The sequence below is a fragment of the Ovis aries genome, chromosome 1 (assembly GCF_016772045.2).
Source record: "Ovis aries strain OAR_USU_Benz2616 breed Rambouillet chromosome 1, ARS-UI_Ramb_v3.0, whole genome shotgun sequence".
Taxonomy (NCBI): Eukaryota; Metazoa; Chordata; class Mammalia; order Artiodactyla; family Bovidae; genus Ovis; species Ovis aries.
The window spans coordinates 88576768-88596382 of record NC_056054.1 but is presented as its reverse complement, the minus strand read 5'-3'; the positions used below and the strand labels follow the sequence as shown (position 1 = coordinate 88596382).

The 19615-nt window shown below is 45.0% G+C and overlaps 1 protein-coding gene across 2 annotated transcripts; it reads right to left on the bottom strand.

The window, feature by feature from the left end:
* Nucleotides 1–3241: 3241 nt before the first annotated feature.
* On the bottom strand, nucleotides 3242–18841 carry CHI3L2 (chitinase 3 like 2). 2 transcript variants are annotated; one of them, XM_004003604.5, is made up of 11 exons: nucleotides 18782–18841; nucleotides 16176–16205; nucleotides 15469–15670; nucleotides 15120–15176; nucleotides 10853–11003; nucleotides 10208–10332; nucleotides 9634–9763; nucleotides 8186–8368; nucleotides 5593–5709; nucleotides 4575–4714; nucleotides 3242–3712 (listed from the first exon to the last, which is right to left on the bottom strand). In XM_004003604.5, the coding sequence occupies exons 1-11, from the start codon at nucleotides 18819–18821 to the stop codon at nucleotides 3709–3711; spliced, it is 1179 nt and encodes a 392-aa protein (XP_004003653.2). In that variant the 5' UTR covers nucleotides 18822–18841; the 3' UTR covers nucleotides 3242–3708. The 2 variants fall into 2 exon arrangements, with proteins under 2 accessions (XP_004003653.2, XP_042108213.1); XM_042252279.1 differs by lacking the exons at nucleotides 10208–10332; nucleotides 10853–11003.
* Between the last annotated feature and the right edge of the window lie 774 nt (nucleotides 18842–19615).

Here is a 19615-nt window from a genome sequence, read left to right as displayed (position 1 = left end):
TGGAGAATGCAATAATCAGAGGAAGCAAAGGACTGAGCCAGTGTTAGAAAATCAGAGAAGTGCCCTCGAGCAATGTCTAACTTAGAGTAAAAAGATCGAAGCTCTTGCGCAGCATTTAGGGGGCCCTGCGGACAAAGTTCCCCTAGTCTCCAGCAGCTCTTGCAACCTCTGTTCTTTCATAAGTACATCTGACATTTTGTCAGTCATAAAGGAATAAATCCCCTTTTCAACTTAAAAAAAATGCACATATGAGAGTTTCAAGTTAAGTTTTATTTGGGGCAAAATGAGGACTATAGCCTAGGAGAAAGCACTTCAGATAGCTCTGAGAAACTGAGGTAGAGATTACTAGGCAGTCAGTGTAGAACTCTGAGACCTCGGTCCTATTTTCAGTAAACATCCAGCTCCATTGTCCTGAATTTCTGGAATGTGTGTTTAGTCTGATAAATCATCAGCACTCAGATCCAGGGAAGGGCAGTAATTAAATTCTGTTCCATATGCTTGAGGGTAAAACAACTGATGATCATTAATCTTAAGCCATACATCTGGTCCATGGTAAAATGGCCAAAAGGCATGAAAAAGGGTGGTGACTTAATCCAAGGATCAAGAGAAGCCTTAAAGATATTAAGTATCTTGACCTTTAAATTGATTGGTTAGAAATGTGACTTGAGGAAGGATATAAAAACTGGTGTAAGAGCCACCTTGGGGGAACTTTTTACCCCCTCTCAGTGTCTATACTGAGGCTTTGTACTTTCCTCCTCTTTAATAAATTCTATTTGCTTGCTTCTGTGAGTGTTTGTGTGTTCCTGGATTCCATTCTTCGGCTCCATGGGCAAGAACTCAGATTCTCCTCTCAAAACTGCTCCAAAGGAGTAGGGGGAAGGACAGTATGCATGTGATTTTGGTGAAGGGGGAATACATGCAATCAAGCACATGTTTTTTACTGAAGGTTTCTGCTAGTCACGAGGAGCAGTCATCACCATGCAGGATTTTAGTGCTTTTTTAGACATGAGCAGATACAAGGATTGGGCTCATAAAATTGGCTCCTCAAAATGTCTAACTATCTGAAGACCTGTTCTGCCTGTTTTCAGAGCATGGAGTGCCTCATTTCTGCTCTCCATCTTGAGCTCCTTTCAGGGGGTATTGAACATCAGCAACTGCAGCAGCACACGATTTAATCCTTTAGAGGTAGGTGGCAAGTGCCCATGTCAAGTGCCAATGTCAAGTGCCAATTTATAGCTGACACCCTAGTAGTTCCACTCCCCCCTCCTTCAGATCCTATAGCCATCTCTAAGCACCTCCTCTGCAGAAATTCTGGTCCTGCCACCACTTAGATATATGACCTTCCATTCCCTGAGCCCCAATCAGCTCATCTGCAAACTGGGCTTATACACCACCTTTATCAGCCAAGAGGATTAAATGGGCACATGAAAGTGTTGCTTAAGTTTAGGGTAAGGGACTTCCCTGGCAGTCCAGTGGTTGACTCCACACTTCCTCTGCAGGGGGCATGTGTTGGATCCCTGGTTGAGGAACTAAGATGCCATATGCTACGCAGCCAAAAATAAACAGATAGACAGATAAAAGAAAGTTTAGGGTAAAAATCATTTTTCAATAAGGAAAGGGAGAATGAGGGGAAACACAATTTATCTTGGAATTAGGGTGTCTGAATTCAAAAACAGCCTTAGACTTCAAGCAGCATTAGACCCTGATTTGGGTACATGCTTTAGACGAAGAATTGCATAGTGATATTTTAGGCTTTGTAGGCCATTCTGAGGGCTTCCCATGTGGCGCTAGTGGTAAAAAACCCACCTGCCAATGTCGGCAGCATAAGAGATGTGTGTTCGATCCCTGGGTTGGGAAAATCTCCTGGAGGAGAGCATGACAACCCACTCCAGTATTCTTGTCTGGAGAAACCCATGGACAGAGAAGCCTGGCGGGTTACAGTCCGTAGGGTTGCAAAGAGTCAGACATGACTGAAGTGACTTAGCTTGCATGGACACAGAATCTGTTGCAGCTTCTCAACCCTGCCATTGTGGAGAGAAAGCAGCCATAGACAATATGGAAACAAATTAGGTGCAGCTGTGTTCCCATAAGAGCTTATTCACAGAGGCAAGCAGTGAGTTAGATCTGACCCATCGGCCACAGTGTGCTACTCCCTGCTTTTGGTGTTTCCACTCTGGTCCTCCTCCAGCTGCAGCCTTCACCATGAGGTCAGGAGATGGCAGGGCTAGGGGCACATCCTTAGCCCTGAAGCCCACACCCCTGCTCTTTTAAACCCTAATCCAGATACCCAGGGTTCCTGCACAGGTAGCCAAACAGCCTGTTCCCACTTTCAGGTTCTGTGGAGCCCTTTTCCCTGTTCATTCATCCTGAGTGTGGACCACAAGGCTGGTGTGAACACACTTGCCAGAGGATCTGTGTATGCATGTGTGTGTGTGTGTGTGTGCGCGCGCGCATGTGTGTGTGTGTGTGTGTGCGCGCGCGCACGCGCGCACACGCACACTGGGGTAGAGTGAAGACAAACTTTGGATGCAAAAGCTGAGATGTCTGTGTTGCAGGAAGGGGGACCCCTTCAGGGCCCAATAGTATACTCTTGTCTAACACTCATCGGGTTTTATGGTGATGGGGTTAGTTTCTGGGTTGTTTCCAGCCACTTGCTCTGAATCAGGTGCTTCTTGGTGGCATGTGCGTTGCTCAGCCAAGACGGATTTCAGTGAGGATTCTGGGAGGTGGTGGGACACATGGAGTCTCCTTTTGAGTTCTCCTGAATTCTTCCAGTTGGTGATGGCTTGTTAGTTCTATGTTCCTTACCAGGACCTCCTGTTGTAAAATAACTCATGAAAATGGTTACTATAGTGTCTGACAGGGTGGGCAGTTTCAGTCATTGTTTCCCCTAACAACTTCCCCTTTCACCAACATCTGCCAGTGTGTATGTGAGGTCCTTGCTGTCTGAGTCAGGGCTTTAGATGGGAAGGGAAAGGGGCTACCAGTGGGCTGGGAACCAACGGCACAAGCTGCTGCATTCTGGCACAGAATTCCGAGGAGTCTGGGAATTCTAAATTCAAACCTGGTCTTTTGGGTCACTGCAAAATCATATTCGTTAAAAGTATAATCCATATTTTAACCCTTGGCTCTTGAATATTTAGACATATGATACGCAGGCCTATACTTGTACCCACAAATGGTGGGAGAGGACAGCCTTATACTTCAAGGTCCAAGCTTGCACAAAGGAGGCCACACTGGCTGGAACAAAATGCTTTTTCTTTATTGTGTCTCAAGGGAACCAGTCAGCAGCTGCAGGAGAACAAAGCCAGACCCAGTCTGAGGTCTGAGAGAAAGTCAAGGGGAGACTTGGAGAAGAGACATCCTGAGGGCCTCATCTAACCTCCAAGAATCCCACACATGAATTCCTGCAGCAGGAGTACGCAGCAAGGTCACCTTACCTACTTAGCTATGAGTTAAGCCTGGAAACAAAAGAAAGTATTTCAAATCCAATCAGTAACATAAGGCCTCAGTCAAGTTACTAAGACATAGATGTTCAGAGTTGAAAGGCTGCTGTCCAGTCATATAGTTTAGGAGATTTTGCACTGCTCTGGGCCCTTCTCCAGGACGATATGGCCAGTCCTCTCCAGTTGTCTGTCTGCAGTGATTTCCAGTGTCCCGCTCCTCCACTGAGATGATGTCAGCACACCTGGTTGGTCAGCAGCACTCTCACCTGCACAAGAAGATACAGGATTTGCTTACAGAACCCAGGACCCAGGGACGCAGCAGCAGCCAAAGCACCTGCTGTTAAGGCAATAATGGGCATGGTCATCAATAATGACCATGAGACCTCCTGACCGTCCACACTAAAGCAAGATCTAGAGAGTGGACTTGCGGACACAGAGGAGGAAGGGGAGAGTGGAACAAATAGAGAAAGTAACACAGACGTATATACACCATCATGTGTAAAATAGATACCTGATGAGAAGTTGCTGTATCACACAGGGGGCCCAGCCAGGCACTCTGTGACAGCCTAGAAGAGTGGGCTGGGGCAAGGGGAGGGAGACCCAAGAGGGAGGTGATGTATGTATAACTATGGCTGATTTGCATTGTTGTGCAGCAGAAACTATCACAACATTTCAAAGCAAATTTCCTCCAATTAAAAAAAAAAAACAACTGTGGATGGGGAGAGAGGAATAGACTATTAATAACAATTGAGATTGGATCTCTCAACAGTCAATTGGGAGCATAAACTCAGATTTATTCTGATTTAGAAAATTAAAACAGGCTGATGATTTTGTAGTGAAGAATTGCGGTGGAGTAAATATTTATGCCCACTCTACATAAAAAGAAAACCCTTAGCTTAGACTGTGCTCAATAAATGGTAGCCAAATTACTATTGTTATATATTAAAAGTCTTTGGAAGCTCACCAAAAGAACAGAATCAGACTAATAATAAGAAAAAGGAGAAGAGAAGGTCCAAAGGAATTTGAGAATTCATCCGTCCAAATATGTGAAGACTACCTCCCCCAGTCTCCTGTGTCCCGCTCTGCCCAGCTCTCTGCCCACTCTCAGTCTGTCCTAAATTCTGTTACCTTTCTAGAGAGCCAAGACTTCTCTTGACAGCTTGAACAAGGGGGTAGGGGCCCTGGCTGCAGAATTTTCCAGTGAAGTCATCCATGTCAATAGACCAGATCATGGCCCCTCCCAGGTTTAGATTCTTTAGAAACTGAACCTGAGGGAAGCACAGAAGGGTATACTGAGGTTAGAAGGGGTCCTTAAAGGCCCAAGACCCATGTCAGGTTCACAGGAGGGTTTGAGCTTAGAATGTAGCAGTAGGTTTGCACCCTATGGAGTCAGGGATTCCCTGAAGGAAAGGGTTGCTTGGGAAGGCTTACAAAATGAAGAGAGAGCCACCTGCTATTAACCACCTCTCATGCAATAATCACATCCCAGGCCCAAAACCTAGGCCTCTAGGATGAGGAGTAGAAACTAGAAAATCACTAGCAAGATTTCAATTACAATTGGGTTGTCAATTACACTGATGCGTTTGTCCTGCTTAGTACCTGGAAAGCAAACATCTTAGCAAGGTCTAAGAACAACCCTGTAGACTGTAGCCCCCCAGGCTCCTCTGTTCATGGGATTTTCCAGGTGAGAATACTGGAGTGGGTTGCCATTTTCTTCTCCAAAGAACTGGTAGACTCAGAAATCTGGAGCCTCATAATCCATGAGAAGGACTGAAGGGTCTGTCCTGGTCAGCCAGGTGGGTGACCATTCTGTATAGGCACCAATGTCTCCTTTGCTCTTTTCCCCTTCTCCTCCCACCTCCCTTCTCTCCACTCCTTGCTTCTCCCCTTATTCTTAATTCTTTCTTGCACCTTTTCCACCTCTCCTGCATGTTCTATAAGGTGCTCACAGGTATGACTTAGAATCATGACTAGCTTTGCACCGCAGGGGCTTCTCTCCTTCCACACAGAGTCCTGAGGCATTTGATCACACACCCCATCCCCCAAGCACCGGAGTGTTCTGCTGTCCTAGAGCCTCTTAAGCAAGAGCCTCTCACTTAGGAACAACTGTCCCAGAGCCTCTTGCTCTCCCAGAACCCAGACATACCTTGGTCTCCACGCTCTCCACATCATCATAGCCCACCCACTGGTTCCCCTTGACTGCATAGGGAACTTGCTGATCCTGGAGCCTTGTGATCTTGGCTCCTTGTAGGAACCGACAGATCTGGTAAGGAAAGGAGAAGCAAGAGGTTCACTAATGGGCTCTGCTTCAAATTTATTGAGATAAAAGGGGAAGGTAAGGGTTTTGGGGACAATATCAGAATCTACTCCAGGAATCAATGAGAGAAATTATCAGATACAACATGCAGAATGGATGGTTCAAGGTGAACCTTTGGAAACTGTTGATGCTAAGGCCTCATCAGGAGGAACCACAAACAGCTAGAGGGCAGAGAGTACTTGAGTTCCACATCCGGCCTCAGTATTGATCAGTAAATCTTCCCATGTCTTCATTTGCAAAATGGAAACAATTATAATTATGTATCTTATATACCTACCTTACAATATTGTTAGGATCAACTGAACTAATACATGTTAGGGAAAAAAAGACAACTTTGAAAACAATAAAGTGCTTTACAGTCATGTAGGGTCACAATGCCCATCACCATCATTCCCTACCTTGTAGCTTATCCCCACTTCAACCCCACTACTCTCCCTCTGTCCCTTCCCCCTCCCAATGTGCCTGTGCTGGGATTCCCCTTCTATCATCAGCTGTTTTTCTCTTCTTGTTAGCAGAAGTAAGAGCTACTAAAAAAGATAAATCTTCATTGAAAATGCATTTTAAAGCCACACAGAAAACTCATTTTGTTTTGCTCACTCTTTTTAGATTGTTTACATTCATGTTTGCCTCGATAAGACCCCATGGACTATAACCCACTAGGCTCCTCTGTCCATGGGTTTCTCCAGGCAAGAATACTGGAGTGGGTTGCCATTTCCTTCTCTATTGCCTCAATGAGGGTGATAAATGGAAAGTTGAATATTCAAGGAAATACCAATTTGTCAAAGTTATAGTGATGTAGGGTGAAACACTGAACAATCAGGTTAAATTTTCCATGCAATAGGGGAGTGTGTATCCAGTGGTCTGCACTGAAATCCTTCCAGCAGAGTCTGAGCTCTGACCTCTCTTATTCCTTATATTAAGTGATTCAGTGAGGACTCTGATGGTGACTCATTCCCTTTTCCCCTTGTCAACTCAACTGGTGGTTCTTCAGTCATCCCCCTGAGTGAGGTGAGATGAAAAACTGAGCATTACACTCAGAATATCTCAGTGATGCCAAGAGCATCAGTAGCAGTTCATAGCATGACCATGCCAGTGATGAGGGAATATACTACGACTCCAAGCGGAAACCAAGATGTAGGATGTTATTCTTTCCTTACCTGATCAAACTCCTTCCTATCCTTCAAGATCCAGCATACATCTCTCCTCTTCTATGGAGCCTTCCCCATCACCCATTTCTGAACTTGTGGCCCTCCACACTGGCCACTTAATCATATCTCGTTTTGCAGTACCTACGTAATGTTATTAACTCTGATAGTTTTAAAACTCTTATTTAACTAGCGTCATTTGTATTCTACATTCTTTCCACCTTAAAGGACTGTAAGCCCTTTAAGATAAGGATGAAGAATGAGTTCTAGCTCTCACAGGACCCAGTCTTTGCGATATGGGAGCAACCCAAGAGTTTCTGTTGGTTGAATTCCTATTTGACTCTTAGAGCTTCCTATACATTAAAAGAATTTTTTTTCTCCAGATTGAGGAACAGAAAGGAATGATGGTCTAAACAGCTAAACACCTTTGATAGTTATCTCTATGATGTTAAGTCTGTCTGACTGCAGGACAGAATCTGACATATTCGACTGCTCCTTGCTTCTTTTTATTGATTTATTTTTAATTGAAAGTTAGTTGCTTTACAGTATTGTGTTGGTTTCTGGCTCCTCTTCTTGAAACACCCACTTCTCACTCTGTTCTTTGGCACAGAACACTCCGGGTTCTGCCTGCCTTCCTGTAGATCTTGTCAGTTTCGTTAAAGTTCTCCTCTTCCTCTGCCTAACCCTTAAGCACAAGAGGTCCTTGGGTTTGGTTGTTTCTTGCACTTTGGCTTCACATACCATCTTTATGCTGATAGTTTTAGAAGCTACGTCTCTAGCACAGGCTGGCCTCCTGTGGTCCAAACCCACATACCGAACTACTCACCTTTTATTTGTACATCCCACCGGCATTTGGATGTCCCACTTGCTCCTCAAACTCAGAATGTCCAAAACTGATCTCATGATTGGGACCAATGCCCACTCTGCTCCTTCGTATCTTCCCCAACTCAGTAAAAATGGCATTACCATCTACTTAGTTGCCCAAGTCAAAAACGTGGAACAGTCTCCCTTTTTCAATCTCCCATACCTGTTTCACCTATCCCCATTCCTCACTAGTGCCACCTCCTCTCCAGATTTCAGCTAATGTCACTTCCTCCAGGAAGCATTCCCTGACCCCCTCTCAAGTCAGGGTGCAGAGCTCCTCTTACATGTTCCAATAGCACTCCATACTTTCTTTCCCAGCACTCAGGAAGTGTTACTCTATTATTGTCAGATTGAAGCTGGAATGCCTATCTAGACACAGGGGGCAGCTGAGGGCACAGGGAAGCTCCAGATACCTCATAATAAGCGAGGAAGCCTGAAGACTTGGTGATGGGGCCAGCAGCTCCAGGACCAGAGGCAGGGGCCCCCACGGCAGTTTCTGCAGAGGCCAGTGTAAAGGAATGTCCATACGTGGGGATGCCCATGACCACCTTCTCTGCAGGCATCCCCTTGTTTATCCAGTATCCCACAGCATATTCCTAGAAAGAGAAGACAGACTGAGGCACAGCATGTATGGGAAAGAAAGGTGTCAGGCCTTACTGAGCCTCCAGCCCAAATTCACAGAAGGGACTCCATGATACCTTCTCTACATCAGTAACTATGGAGGATCCCATTGGAACCAGAGTGTTTATTCTAATGCTCTTACTGCTCTTCAGTACTAAGTGACCAAGTCAGCTTTTTCTAATCATGAAAGAAAACTGAACAATGAATCGGAAAAGAAATCAGGCAAGTGACCTAGAAAACATGAAATCAAGGTTGTCACCATCTATCTTTCCCCTTTGAGTCAACAGCCTGTGGAATTTGTCTATGCTATGACGGGTTGTATTACTGATGAAGGCAATGGGGGTTGTGGCCATCAGACACTAGCCTGTGAGGCCTCACAGTAACATCAGGTCCAAGAGGCAAGATAAGAGGTTAAGAGGCTAGTTTGAGCCTTACTGGCTTCCAGAACAGAATAAGGGGCTACAGAAGGGGAGGGTACATCTCCTCATCCTTAAAAATCATTGACAGAGAGGAAAGAATGAAGGGGGCTTGGTTTGATGTGACTTGATCATACGGTGTTCCAGAAAACCCCAGACTAGAAATCAGTATACCCAGCTTGGACTGATCCGTTTTGTAATTTTAAATATGAAGGCTTGTAAATACACAACCCAGACATTTCTTCCTGCCCAATTTTAGGAATACATCCACATGTACCATGACAACAACAAAACTGTTTCGTTAATGACTTCCTTCCCTTGGATTTTCCATTTTCTACCACTTTTCAGGATATTCACATCAGCAAGAACTTGAAGAGCCAATTAATTTGCCAGGTTTCCATTTCATCATCTGTGAAGTGAAACTAATGCTTCCTGACCAGCCAACCTCAGATTATTTTGAAGATCAAATTAAATAGGGAATGTGGGCACATACGGGAGAGTACTAAGTTCTGTACATCCATGTGGGTTTCAGGAAATGCATCGAGGATCGAGAATTAGGAGAAGACTGGGGTGACTGACACCTCGAGTCAGAGAAAAGTTCAGGACATTCAGTTGCAAAGTCCTCTGACATTTTCTAGGTGACACTTTACTGTGCCTGGTCCAAGCATTTTCCCTGTTCTCACCAGCTTCCAGGGTTATCTGAGTCCCTCTTGGGCAATGCATCTCTTCCTCAGTTCAAGTCAAAATTAACTCTAGATGACCTGCACTGGCCTCAGCTCCTCTCACAGCCAGTGTACCCAGCACTCTTTCTCCCTAAGACTCACCACATTGTAGTAGGAGTTTGTCCCTCTGTCCAGCTGTCCCTTTCTCAGGGGGCTGTTGTGGCCAGTGACAAGGGGCTTTTCCCAAGACCCATGGAAGTCAAAAGACAGGAGGTTGATGAAATCCAGGTCTCTAGATTGCCAAAAGCAAAAGAAGAGATTCTGTGATGAGCAGAGGTAGGAACAACTACAGTCGACCCTTGAACGCTGCACACTTGAGCTGCACAGTTCACTTTTATACTACAGAACAGTAAATACTATGGAACCACATGGTCTGGGGTTGGCTGAATCCACAGATGAGGAGGAACCATGGATACAAGGGCTGACTGTAAATTACACATGGATTAGCCCTCGCTTTGTTCGAGGGTCAACTGTACACATATTCGTGTAGAGCTTTGGATGCTGTTAGAAGGATTGAAATTAGCCATAAAGGAGAAGTTCCTGGCTGGGTGATGTGGTTAGGATAGTGACTTCATGCTTTCCCTTCTCCCTTCATCCCTCAGACATATTGACACGCATCACTTGCATCGGCCAGGCTGGCAGCAGAGAGATGGAGGGGATGAGCCAGTGCTCTTACTTTGCCAATTCCTTGATCTGGTAGCTGTTGTCAATCATCTGCCTCCCTGCAGAAACTCCTGCAGTCAAGAGAAGCCTTTCTTTGGTGGATTTTACAAAGTCCTGCTGAAAAGCTTCTGCTAACTTCTGTGAAAAACAAAAAGCCCACAAGTCAGTGCTCCCTCCCAGAGCACAGACCTAAGATTCTTACCCGATCTGAAATTTCTAGAACCACATTAGACAGAAAGATCGAAACTTTTCTCCCCATTCCCACATGGGGATGCCTCCTGCCTCAAGCTCAGGAATGTCCACATTATACAGGAGGACCACCAGTCTCACTGTACTCAAGAAGAACTATCTGGGTTTCCTCCTAGTAGATTCTCTGATCTATGTGATAGAACTTTATGAGACTATTCCAGTACTCAGGAGAGTCTGTGGCCCTATACTCTTTCACATGGATGTTGCTTCGTTTCGGTGTTGTTTGTTCTATAAGGAGGCTCTGTTCTTTGATGGTGTCCTTGCACTAAACTAGATCCAAGGGCTTTTCCTTCATGAGTTGGGGCTTCTCAAAGGAAGGGACTATCTTCCAACAAGAGCCAGTCTCTTCCTTTTTCTCTCCTGGTATGGCCGTGGGTTTCACGTAAGGGTAACGTGGAGTTTGCCTTACATGAATCAGCACAGTGAAATGAGTGTTGTCTTTTACATTTGGGTAGATCCAACTTATGTCCAGTCCATCAAAGTTATGATTCCTCAGAAACAGGATTACAGAGTTGACAAATTTCAAAGTTGATGAAGAAGATTCAACCATGGGATGGAACCTGGGTAGAAGCAAGACAGGTGTTTCTTGGGAAGAAGAAGTAGACATAACACAACATTTTTTTTTTTAACAGAAATCCTGAGATAGTCTTTCTTTCCCCAATATTTTCTCTCTATTTTTCTATCCCAACCCCTGCCTCTTTTGGAACAAATGGGAAGAGAAAGGATTGCTAGGCCAGAAAATCAATGGAGTTGCGTAGAGGAGGACTGGGTTCTCTGCAGCCCTTTCTGCAGGATAGTGGAGCTGCCTATGGCAGAGACTCTCCTTGACCAAACTTTAGTCGTTTGGTCGCTAAGCCATGTCTGACTGTTTGCGACTCCGTGGACTGTAGCCCGCCAGGATCCTCCGTCCATAGGATTTCCCGGCAAGAATACTGGAGTGGGTTGCCATTTTCTTTGATCCCTTGACCTAGGGATCAAACCAGTGTCTCCTGCATTGGCAGGTGGATTCTTGACCACAGCCTCCGGGGAAGCCCAAACTTTAGTCCAAGTCCTCTGAATTCTCTTCTCAACTCGGCCTTGACCTTGGGCTTCTGTCCCTATCTTTGCAGAATCCTAATCAGCTTAATGAGAATCCCTCACCCTTGGTATCAGCTTACCCTCAGTATCATCCTCATCCCCTACCATTCCCCAGGTGATAACTTATCATCCTGGCCTGCCTTCAACAAGAGTTCTGTTGAGTCAGTTTCGCAAGAATCTCCCTAACCCTAATGTTTCCTCTTACACCCTTGAAAAAGCAATTTGCAATGTGATGGGCTGACGGTCAAGAGATCTAGATTTGAGTCCCAGGTCAGAGTCCTTTCTAGTGACCTCTTTGTCACCAAATAGCTCTCTGGGTTCAGTCTGGCCCATCTTTAAAATGGGACTGAAGACACTGATCCTGCCTCATCTATTTCAAAGTGACCACATTTTGGAAAGCTTCCTAAAAAGAGAGCTGGACTTCATAGGAACTTCTCTTTCCCCACACAAGCAACCCAGTCCTGAATAAGCAACCCAGGTCTCTGCAGTCCCTTCTCGTGAAAAACTAGGAGGACCCTGAGCCGCAGCAACCCTCCAGGGCTTTCATCTGAACCAGAATTCTTAAGCCAGGAAGTTGACTCTGAGCTGCCCATGTGGAGGGCCTGTACTCCACAACAAGATTTAAAGTAGAAATCTGTAGACAAGATATCAGTATTTTCCAGAGGATATATCCTTTGACTTGTATCACCTCCCACCTCTCGCAATACCTCCCATCCCAGAAAGATTCAGAGTCTTGAATTCATATGTTTCAATCAATATTAAATTGAAGATTTGCCTCTATGTTACAGCTTATACATGGGATCTAAAAAATGAAAGAAACAAATGTATGCAGCAAAAGAGAAAGAGACTCACAGATGTAGAGAACAAAATAGTGGTCACCGGTGGGAAAAGGAAATGGTAGAGAGGTTAGATAAAGGTATGGGGTTAAGAGACATTAACTACTATGTATAAAATAAATAAAGATGTTATTATACAGTACAAGAAAATATAGCCATTATTTAAATGGAGTATAACCTGTAAAAATATTGACTCACTATGTTGTATGCTTGAAGCTAATATAATATTGTAACTATACTTCCGTAAAGTGTTTTTTTTTTTTAATGAGGATTTTGTTCCTGTATATATCTCAGCAGCACAGTGGAGGAAATAGCAAAACCAGGTCTATTAGCTGAAAACCAAGGGTAGAAGTAGGTTTGTAACTTTTCTCTTGTATTGCAAATGTGTTCACAGTGCTTAGATGAAAAGCAAGGGATACCCCTTTTAGAGAGCAGTGGCATCTGATGCTGTGATCAAAGGTGCTCTGATGCTCTGGGCAGAAGCCTCCAGTTTTAGGAAAGACAACCATTCAACAGAGAACCAAATCTGTGTGGTTCACATTTTTAAGCACTGCTGCATGGCACCTGGCACAAAGACTGTCATTTATCTAATAACAGTGACAAAGTTAATGAATAACAATAATTATTGCAACCACTGGGCCCTTATTGCACATCAGCACTGCCTAAAGAGTTTGTTTGTATTGCCTTCCCTCACAACTTCATCTTTAAGTTGATTCTGTTATTTTCTTCATTGTGAACTTTTTTAGAAAATGAAGCATAGTGACATTATAAAATTGCCTTTAAAAAAAGAGAAGAAATTGCCTAAAGTCAAACAACTTGCACACAGCTTGCATATAGCTAAAGAGAAATCCAAACCAAATTTTTTAATCTCCAGAGTCCTAGTTTCAACCACTAAACTAATATACAAGGAGTACTTAGCAAATTACTTATTGAAAAATGAATGCATGCATGTAAGAATGAATGAATGAAGATATTTTTAATTGAATCAAGGATAAGCAAATATTATGAATGAGAGAGAATTTGGGAATCAGAGGGATAGTTACCATGAAAACCCATTAAAAACTAACAGGAGATCACGATGAAGTTAATGTAGAACCAAATAAGTTCTACAAAAGATCGGTTGATCTTTTTTCTGTCTGTGTGTAGAAATTGTGTTGCTAAGTATTTTATAAGTTTTGAACTGGTAAAGACTTTAAAAATTAATTAGGTCATCCTATTATTTCATAGGTGAATGTATTCAGAATAAAAATAGAAGAGAAAGGAAGGAAAAGTTGGCATTAGTTAATTGAATGATAACTAAGGCAGGCACATGACATATGTTACCTCATTCGAAATCTTTGCCTGCACCTTATGAAACAGATGTTGTGATGTACATTTTACAGATGGGTAAATTGAGCTCCGAGGATGAGATGGCTGGATGGCATCACTGACTCGATGGATGCGACTCTGAGTGAACTCCAGGAGTTGGTGATGGACAGGGAGGCCTGGCGTGCTGCAATTCATGGGGTCGCAAAGAGTCGGACATGACTGAGTGACTAAACTGAACTGAAATTGAGCTCAGAGAGGTATTTTGTTCACTTCCCCTAGGTAACTCATCTACATAGGTCTTCTAGTGTTATTTCTTTCCCCTGCTTACTGAAGCTATAAAGAATACTGACCAGCTGCACAAAAAAATGTCTTATCAGATTTCTTGTGAAAGCTGAAAACCTCTGCTGGCTAAGATTAAGATCTCTCAGCTTTTTAAAGTGCTGGCACTTAAAAAAAAATTAAAGCAGAAGAAATTCAAAGTTAGACTAACTGTATTTGAAGATTGCAAAAAAGATGCCTTTCTTCTTTACAGATTTATGTTTATTTAGCTCCTGATGCAAATGGAGTATCATTTTCCTGTGAATAGAATTATAATTTGTAATATATGTTTCAAAGTAATAGCTATTCTGCTTTAAGCAAGACCTACCCAATTGTCCCTGTGCTCAGCACTTTCAGGCCATCCAGCTACACAACCATGGCCCAGGAAACTACAGTTCCCTGACTGCTGCTGGTCAAGAACGTGGTTTTAGGAAAGCACTCACCTGACCCCTACTCAAGGTGAAAGACAAGCCCTCAAATCCCTTAAACCCTTAAAAAATTAAATTTCCCAACTAAAGCCATCTCCTCATAGTCCATCAGGTGAACAACCTTCATGTGAATAATTGAGTTTACTGAATGCTGCTCCCAGCTCAGTTTCTTAAGCTCCTGCAGAGTTCCTTCCAAGATGTCAGAAAACACAGGGCTATGCCTCAACCTGTGACAAAACCCAGATCAGTTTTGCCATCTAAGCCAAGGAAGGACCTTTCTAAAGCCCAATTCAATGTTTCTTTTCAAGGGTAGGAAAAGCAGTGGCAAAGAGAAATTACCCGTACCATGACTTTCCTGGTGCTCCAGTGGTTAAGAATCTGCCTGCCAAGGCAAAGGATGCTGGTTCGATCCTTGGTCTAAGGAACTAAGATGCCACATGTCGTGGGGCAACTAAGCCCGTGCACCACAATGACCAAGTCCTCATGCCGCAACTACTGAAGCCTGTGTGCTCTAGGCCGTGCTCCACAAACAGAGAAGCCACCACGACGAGAAGCCTAAGCACCGCAACAAAGAGCAGCCCCCGTTCACCACAATTAGAGACAGCCTGTGCAGAGCCAACAGAGACCCAGGACATCACCCCCCAAAAAGGAAGACAGAGAAGAAATGACATGGCAGAATGAACAAAAAATAAAGAGACTGTGATCTTACCCTTTGGAACCAAACAGATACCCGCCAATAGACAAGAGAATTTTCAGTTTGGGATTCCTGGAGTAGAAGAATAAGCTGATTATTTCTTTGCTGGCTGCCAGGGAAAACTTTGCCTAAAGAGTTAGGGCTAGAATACGGATAAATGGGCCCTGGCTGCTTAGCAGCTAAGTTTAGTGAAAGGATGAGGGAGAGGGAAGAAGAACAGGAAGGATCGGGGTTACACCCAGGGAAATACACATGAATAAATGCACAGATGAGTGAATGGAGGCAGAAGGCCTTAGGCCCAGTTTAGAGCTATCTTCTCTCCCCGAAACCCACCCTGGGTGCTCCCCACTCCTCTCCTACTGACTTGGTTTTGAGACTGTTGATGGTCTGGTAAAGCTTCGCCTCATTCTTGTCCTTGATGATGACCTTGTTGTTACTGATGCTGGCGAATGAGTAAATGAGGTGAGAACATAGAAAGGGATCAGTGCTCTCAAGGGTGAACTTCCCTGGCTCCTGCCTGTCTTGTGACCAATTGGTAAAGTAGCAAACCAGTTTGTAGGCAGATCCTGGAGTGGAGGGAAGAGGGACAATGGGGAACCCAGTGTGATGATCTCAGAGCCCAGACTGCCACAAGTTTCTTCCCCAAAGCCATTGCCTCCTTTACTTATTCATTCAGAGCCTCTGAGGGTCATTCAGCCTGGGCCCGCTGTGCTGGAGTCTCTTGAGCATCCAGACTCCAGTTAAGAGACACATTGAGAGACGTATATATCAACCACTTGGCAAACATTCCCAGAGCACTGAGATTTAGTGTGGATGGATAGATGGATGACACAGTGATATAAGTGGATAGAGAGATGATGCACAATACTGAGGTCAGCGAGAGACAGAGAGAGAGGCTCAAAGGGCAGAACAGAGCCACGGATGCACAAAGAGGTACACAGAATAAAAACTCGGAGTCATCAATATGTTAATGTCAGAACTTGGGAGAGTCGTAAGAAGAGACATAAATCCAGCATCAGAAAGGACACAGCCCAAGGAACCCAGGAAGATGTAAACTCACAGGTTACTTACCTTCCTGAAGAAGCAGCAAGACCACGAAACCTGTAAGAGGTGGACAGGAAGGAAATTTGCTGAGCCCAACATGGTTCTCGCCTCAGACTGTGGTAGTGAGTGTGTGGGTGTGCCTACGTGAAACATATAGTTGTGCTTCCTCTGAGCGATCCAACCACAGCTGCTGAGGTCCCTCTATAGGCTTTGAGGTACCCAGCCCTTGGGTGTCTTACAGAGTCTACAGCCCTACAGAGAAACAATTTCCAAGCTGGGAATTCATTCGCTCATTCATTCATCCAACAAAAATTTATCGAACCACCTGCTCTGTGCCAAGTGTTGCCCTCGATCCTGGAGAAACAAGGATGAATTCAGTGCTGTCCCTGTACTCAAGGGGCTCACAGCCTGGTCTGGAGCTGAATATAGTTAAGGTGACCAAATAGTTTATTGTCCAATTGGACTGTTTGGAGAGTGAAAAGGAGCATTATCAATCATTTCCCTGTGGGCAACAGTGTGGCCCAGAACTCTCCTGGGTGAACTGAGATGAATAGTCGCCCTGTGTACAGACAGCTAACTCTGAAGGTGAATTGAGGAGTGTGAGTTGTCTCTGGTAGTGCTCTAAGCCTTCCTGTTTAAGGTCCTGTCAAGCCTCTTCTCCACAGGACACCTCCCCTGGAAGGACTGGTAAGACCATCATCAATTCAGTTCAGTTCAGTTGCTCAGTCGTGTCTGACTCTTTGGGACCCCATGAATTGCAGCACGCCAGGCCTTCCTGTCCATCACCAACTCCCAGAGTTCACTCAAACTCACATCCATCGAGTCGGTGATGCCATCCAGCCATCGCATCCTCTCTCACCCCCTTCTCCTCCTGCCCTCAATCCCTCCCAGCATCAGAGTCTTTTCCAATGAGTCAACTCTTCACATGAGGTGGCCAAAGTACTGGAGTTTCAGCTTTAGCATCATTCCTTCCAAAGAACACCCAGGACTGGTCTCCTTTAGAATGGACTGGTTGGACCTCCTTGCAGCATAGCCTTCATTTATTCTGCTAAAGGAAAGGACAGGGCAGAACTCTGGTCCTGGAAACATCACCCAAAAGGCAAGAGTCCTTGAACTATGACCCCCTTCCCTGGGGACATTATCTAGAATTACCCACACTAGGACATTTGAAGGGTTTGAAAATGGAGGAAACGGCAGTTAAAAATGAAATGAATAGTGGCAGGAACAGCAATGGAAGAGATATTTGGCAGTGACATTTGACATTTGGCATATAAAATCCCATGGACAGAGGAGCCTGGTAGGCTACAGCCCATGAGGTCGCAAAGAGTCGGACACGACTGAGCGACTTCACTTTCACTTTCACTTGTCCCGAGTGCTGCTTGGCATATTATAGTCTGGGGGTAGGTCTTAAAGAACATAAAAAATTCATAGACAGGGCTTCCCTGGTGGTCCAGTGGTTAAGAAACCGCCTGCCAATGCAGGGGACAAAGGTTCAATCCCTGGTCTGGTAAGATCCACATGCCACTGAGCAACAAAGCCCGTGTGCCACAACCCCTGGGTCCGCGCGCGAAAGCCTGTGCTCTGCAACAGGAGAAACCGCCACGATGAGAAGCCTGCGCACCACAGCTACAGAGCAACCCCTGGTTACCGCAGCTAGAGAAAGCCCACGCGCAGCAACGAAGACCTAGCACAGCCGAAAATAAGTAAATAAACCTTGAAAAAAATGAGATGAACCTTTGGGTGACAGCTGCTGAAGTGGGTGCCTTCCTCACAGAGCTTGGGTCTGGGGAAGTGGACTCTAGGGTTCTGTCCTGCTGATTCACGTGACTTTTAGGCAGAGCAGGTAGGGATCTGGTCCTCATACTGACTAAGCAGGTAGGAGAATGCTCATTGCCTCATCTGCTGTCAGGTTGGCCTCCAGGCCCTTTTCAAAATGCAGGCTCCCTGTGGGCTGCTCCCCCAAGGACTCAAGGCCGAGAACCTCAACAGGAAACTCAACATGCTCTTGCCATTTCCAAGTGGGTAGGCATGACTCAGGAGCATAGACAAGCAGGAAGAGGCAAGGACATGATGAAATGGTTGCTTTTCCTCCGTAAGGCATACTCTTTCTCCTCCCGGCACACTTCTCTTCTTCACCCATAGCCCTGTGTATTTAGTCCCATCCCCCTCTTTATCCAATTTCCCAGCCACCACAAAAGTCAGAGTTTTGGATCAGAACATCAGAGCTGAAAGACGGTTTTAGAAAGCATCTACCAGTGAATCATTCTGCAGACAAGAAATATGAGGTCTCCGAATTTTTAAAATGTGCAGAAAGTATAGTCCATGAATCATGGGACTCCCAAGAGAGTGCTCGTACATCACCATCTGGACAAGAGGCACCTCTGTGCAAATGCACACAGACTCGCAACAGCCCTGATAGGCTGAAGGGCTTTGGCCACGGCTGCTCCCTTGCCCATCTGGGAAAGATCCGATGGTCCCTGATGCAGTTGTCTTGGCCTGATAGGTATCGATAAGGAGGTGAACAGAGAGATTGGAGTCCCAGAAGACGACCGCTTCTTCTATTGGTCTAAGTTATGTAGGTTATACCTTCTCTCCTCATTAGCCTCCTGCTGAATTATCAGCCCAGAGCTCACCTTTCCAGAAAGACTTCTGATCCATGGCAGTCACTCCCATATCCCTGGTCAGTTTCTCTGGGATGCCCATACTCTGGGCCTTTTATGCCTCTGAGTTTTCGACAGCCTCTCTTATGGGACGGAAGCAAGAAGAAGTCCAGGAGATTCCAGGGACTTCCCCTGGCAAATATGCCTTGTGAAACTTCCTGGCAATGAGACTCAGGTTTGAGCAATGCCAATTGTCTCAAAAAATATGCTGCAGTGGAAACAACCACTGAGAGGCCCTTTTCCTCCAGTCTCACCCTGAAGGTATGTGGTCCCTAGGGAGGGAAGGAGATGGTACTTTGGTTTGCCTCCTTGTACTGCTTTCGGGCTCCCAAATCTTGCTCCCCCTTCATCCAAGATCTGTCTCCTTCTTCTTTCCCTCACTTCCCTCCACACTCACATCACCAGTGGCCTACTTATGCTTGATCATCATCCCAGTTGGTTCTACCCTAGCAGCTCTCTTTCACATGATACCACCCAGTGATGCCTTCTCTGCGGAGCCCTTCTTGCTCCTCCCTGAGCCCAGGGAAGCTGGCTCTTCTGCTCACAGTGCAATGTATTTCTTCTCATGTCTCCATACTATACTGTAATACACTGATGTACATGTTTATCTCCTCAATTTGACTGTGCGGTTCTCAAGTACAAAAATTAAGTGAAACAAGAAAAACAAAAACCTCGACAAGTATTTATTGAGGAACCTCCATTAACTTGTTAGAACTGAGTTGTACCCCAGATTCTAAGGTGCAGACTCTCAAGGCCCTGTGCCGTCTGCTCCCTGCCTTCCTCTCTCATCTCCTGGTTTTCCCTATG

Bases quoted from the DNA above. Each gene is read 5' to 3' on its own strand.
- CHI3L2 (XM_004003604.5), bottom strand. From the start codon at position 18,821: ATGGGAGTGACTGCCATGGATCAGAAGTCTTTCTGGAAAG. The intron at 15,671-16,175 runs GTAAGTAACCTG...CCTCCACTCCAG, and splicing joins CTTGCTGCTTCTTCAGGAAG to GATCTGCCTACAAACTGGTT. The intron at 15,177-15,468 runs GTCAGTAGGAGA...CTTCTACTCCAG, and splicing joins ATCAACAGTCTCAAAACCAA to GAATCCCAAACTGAAAATTC.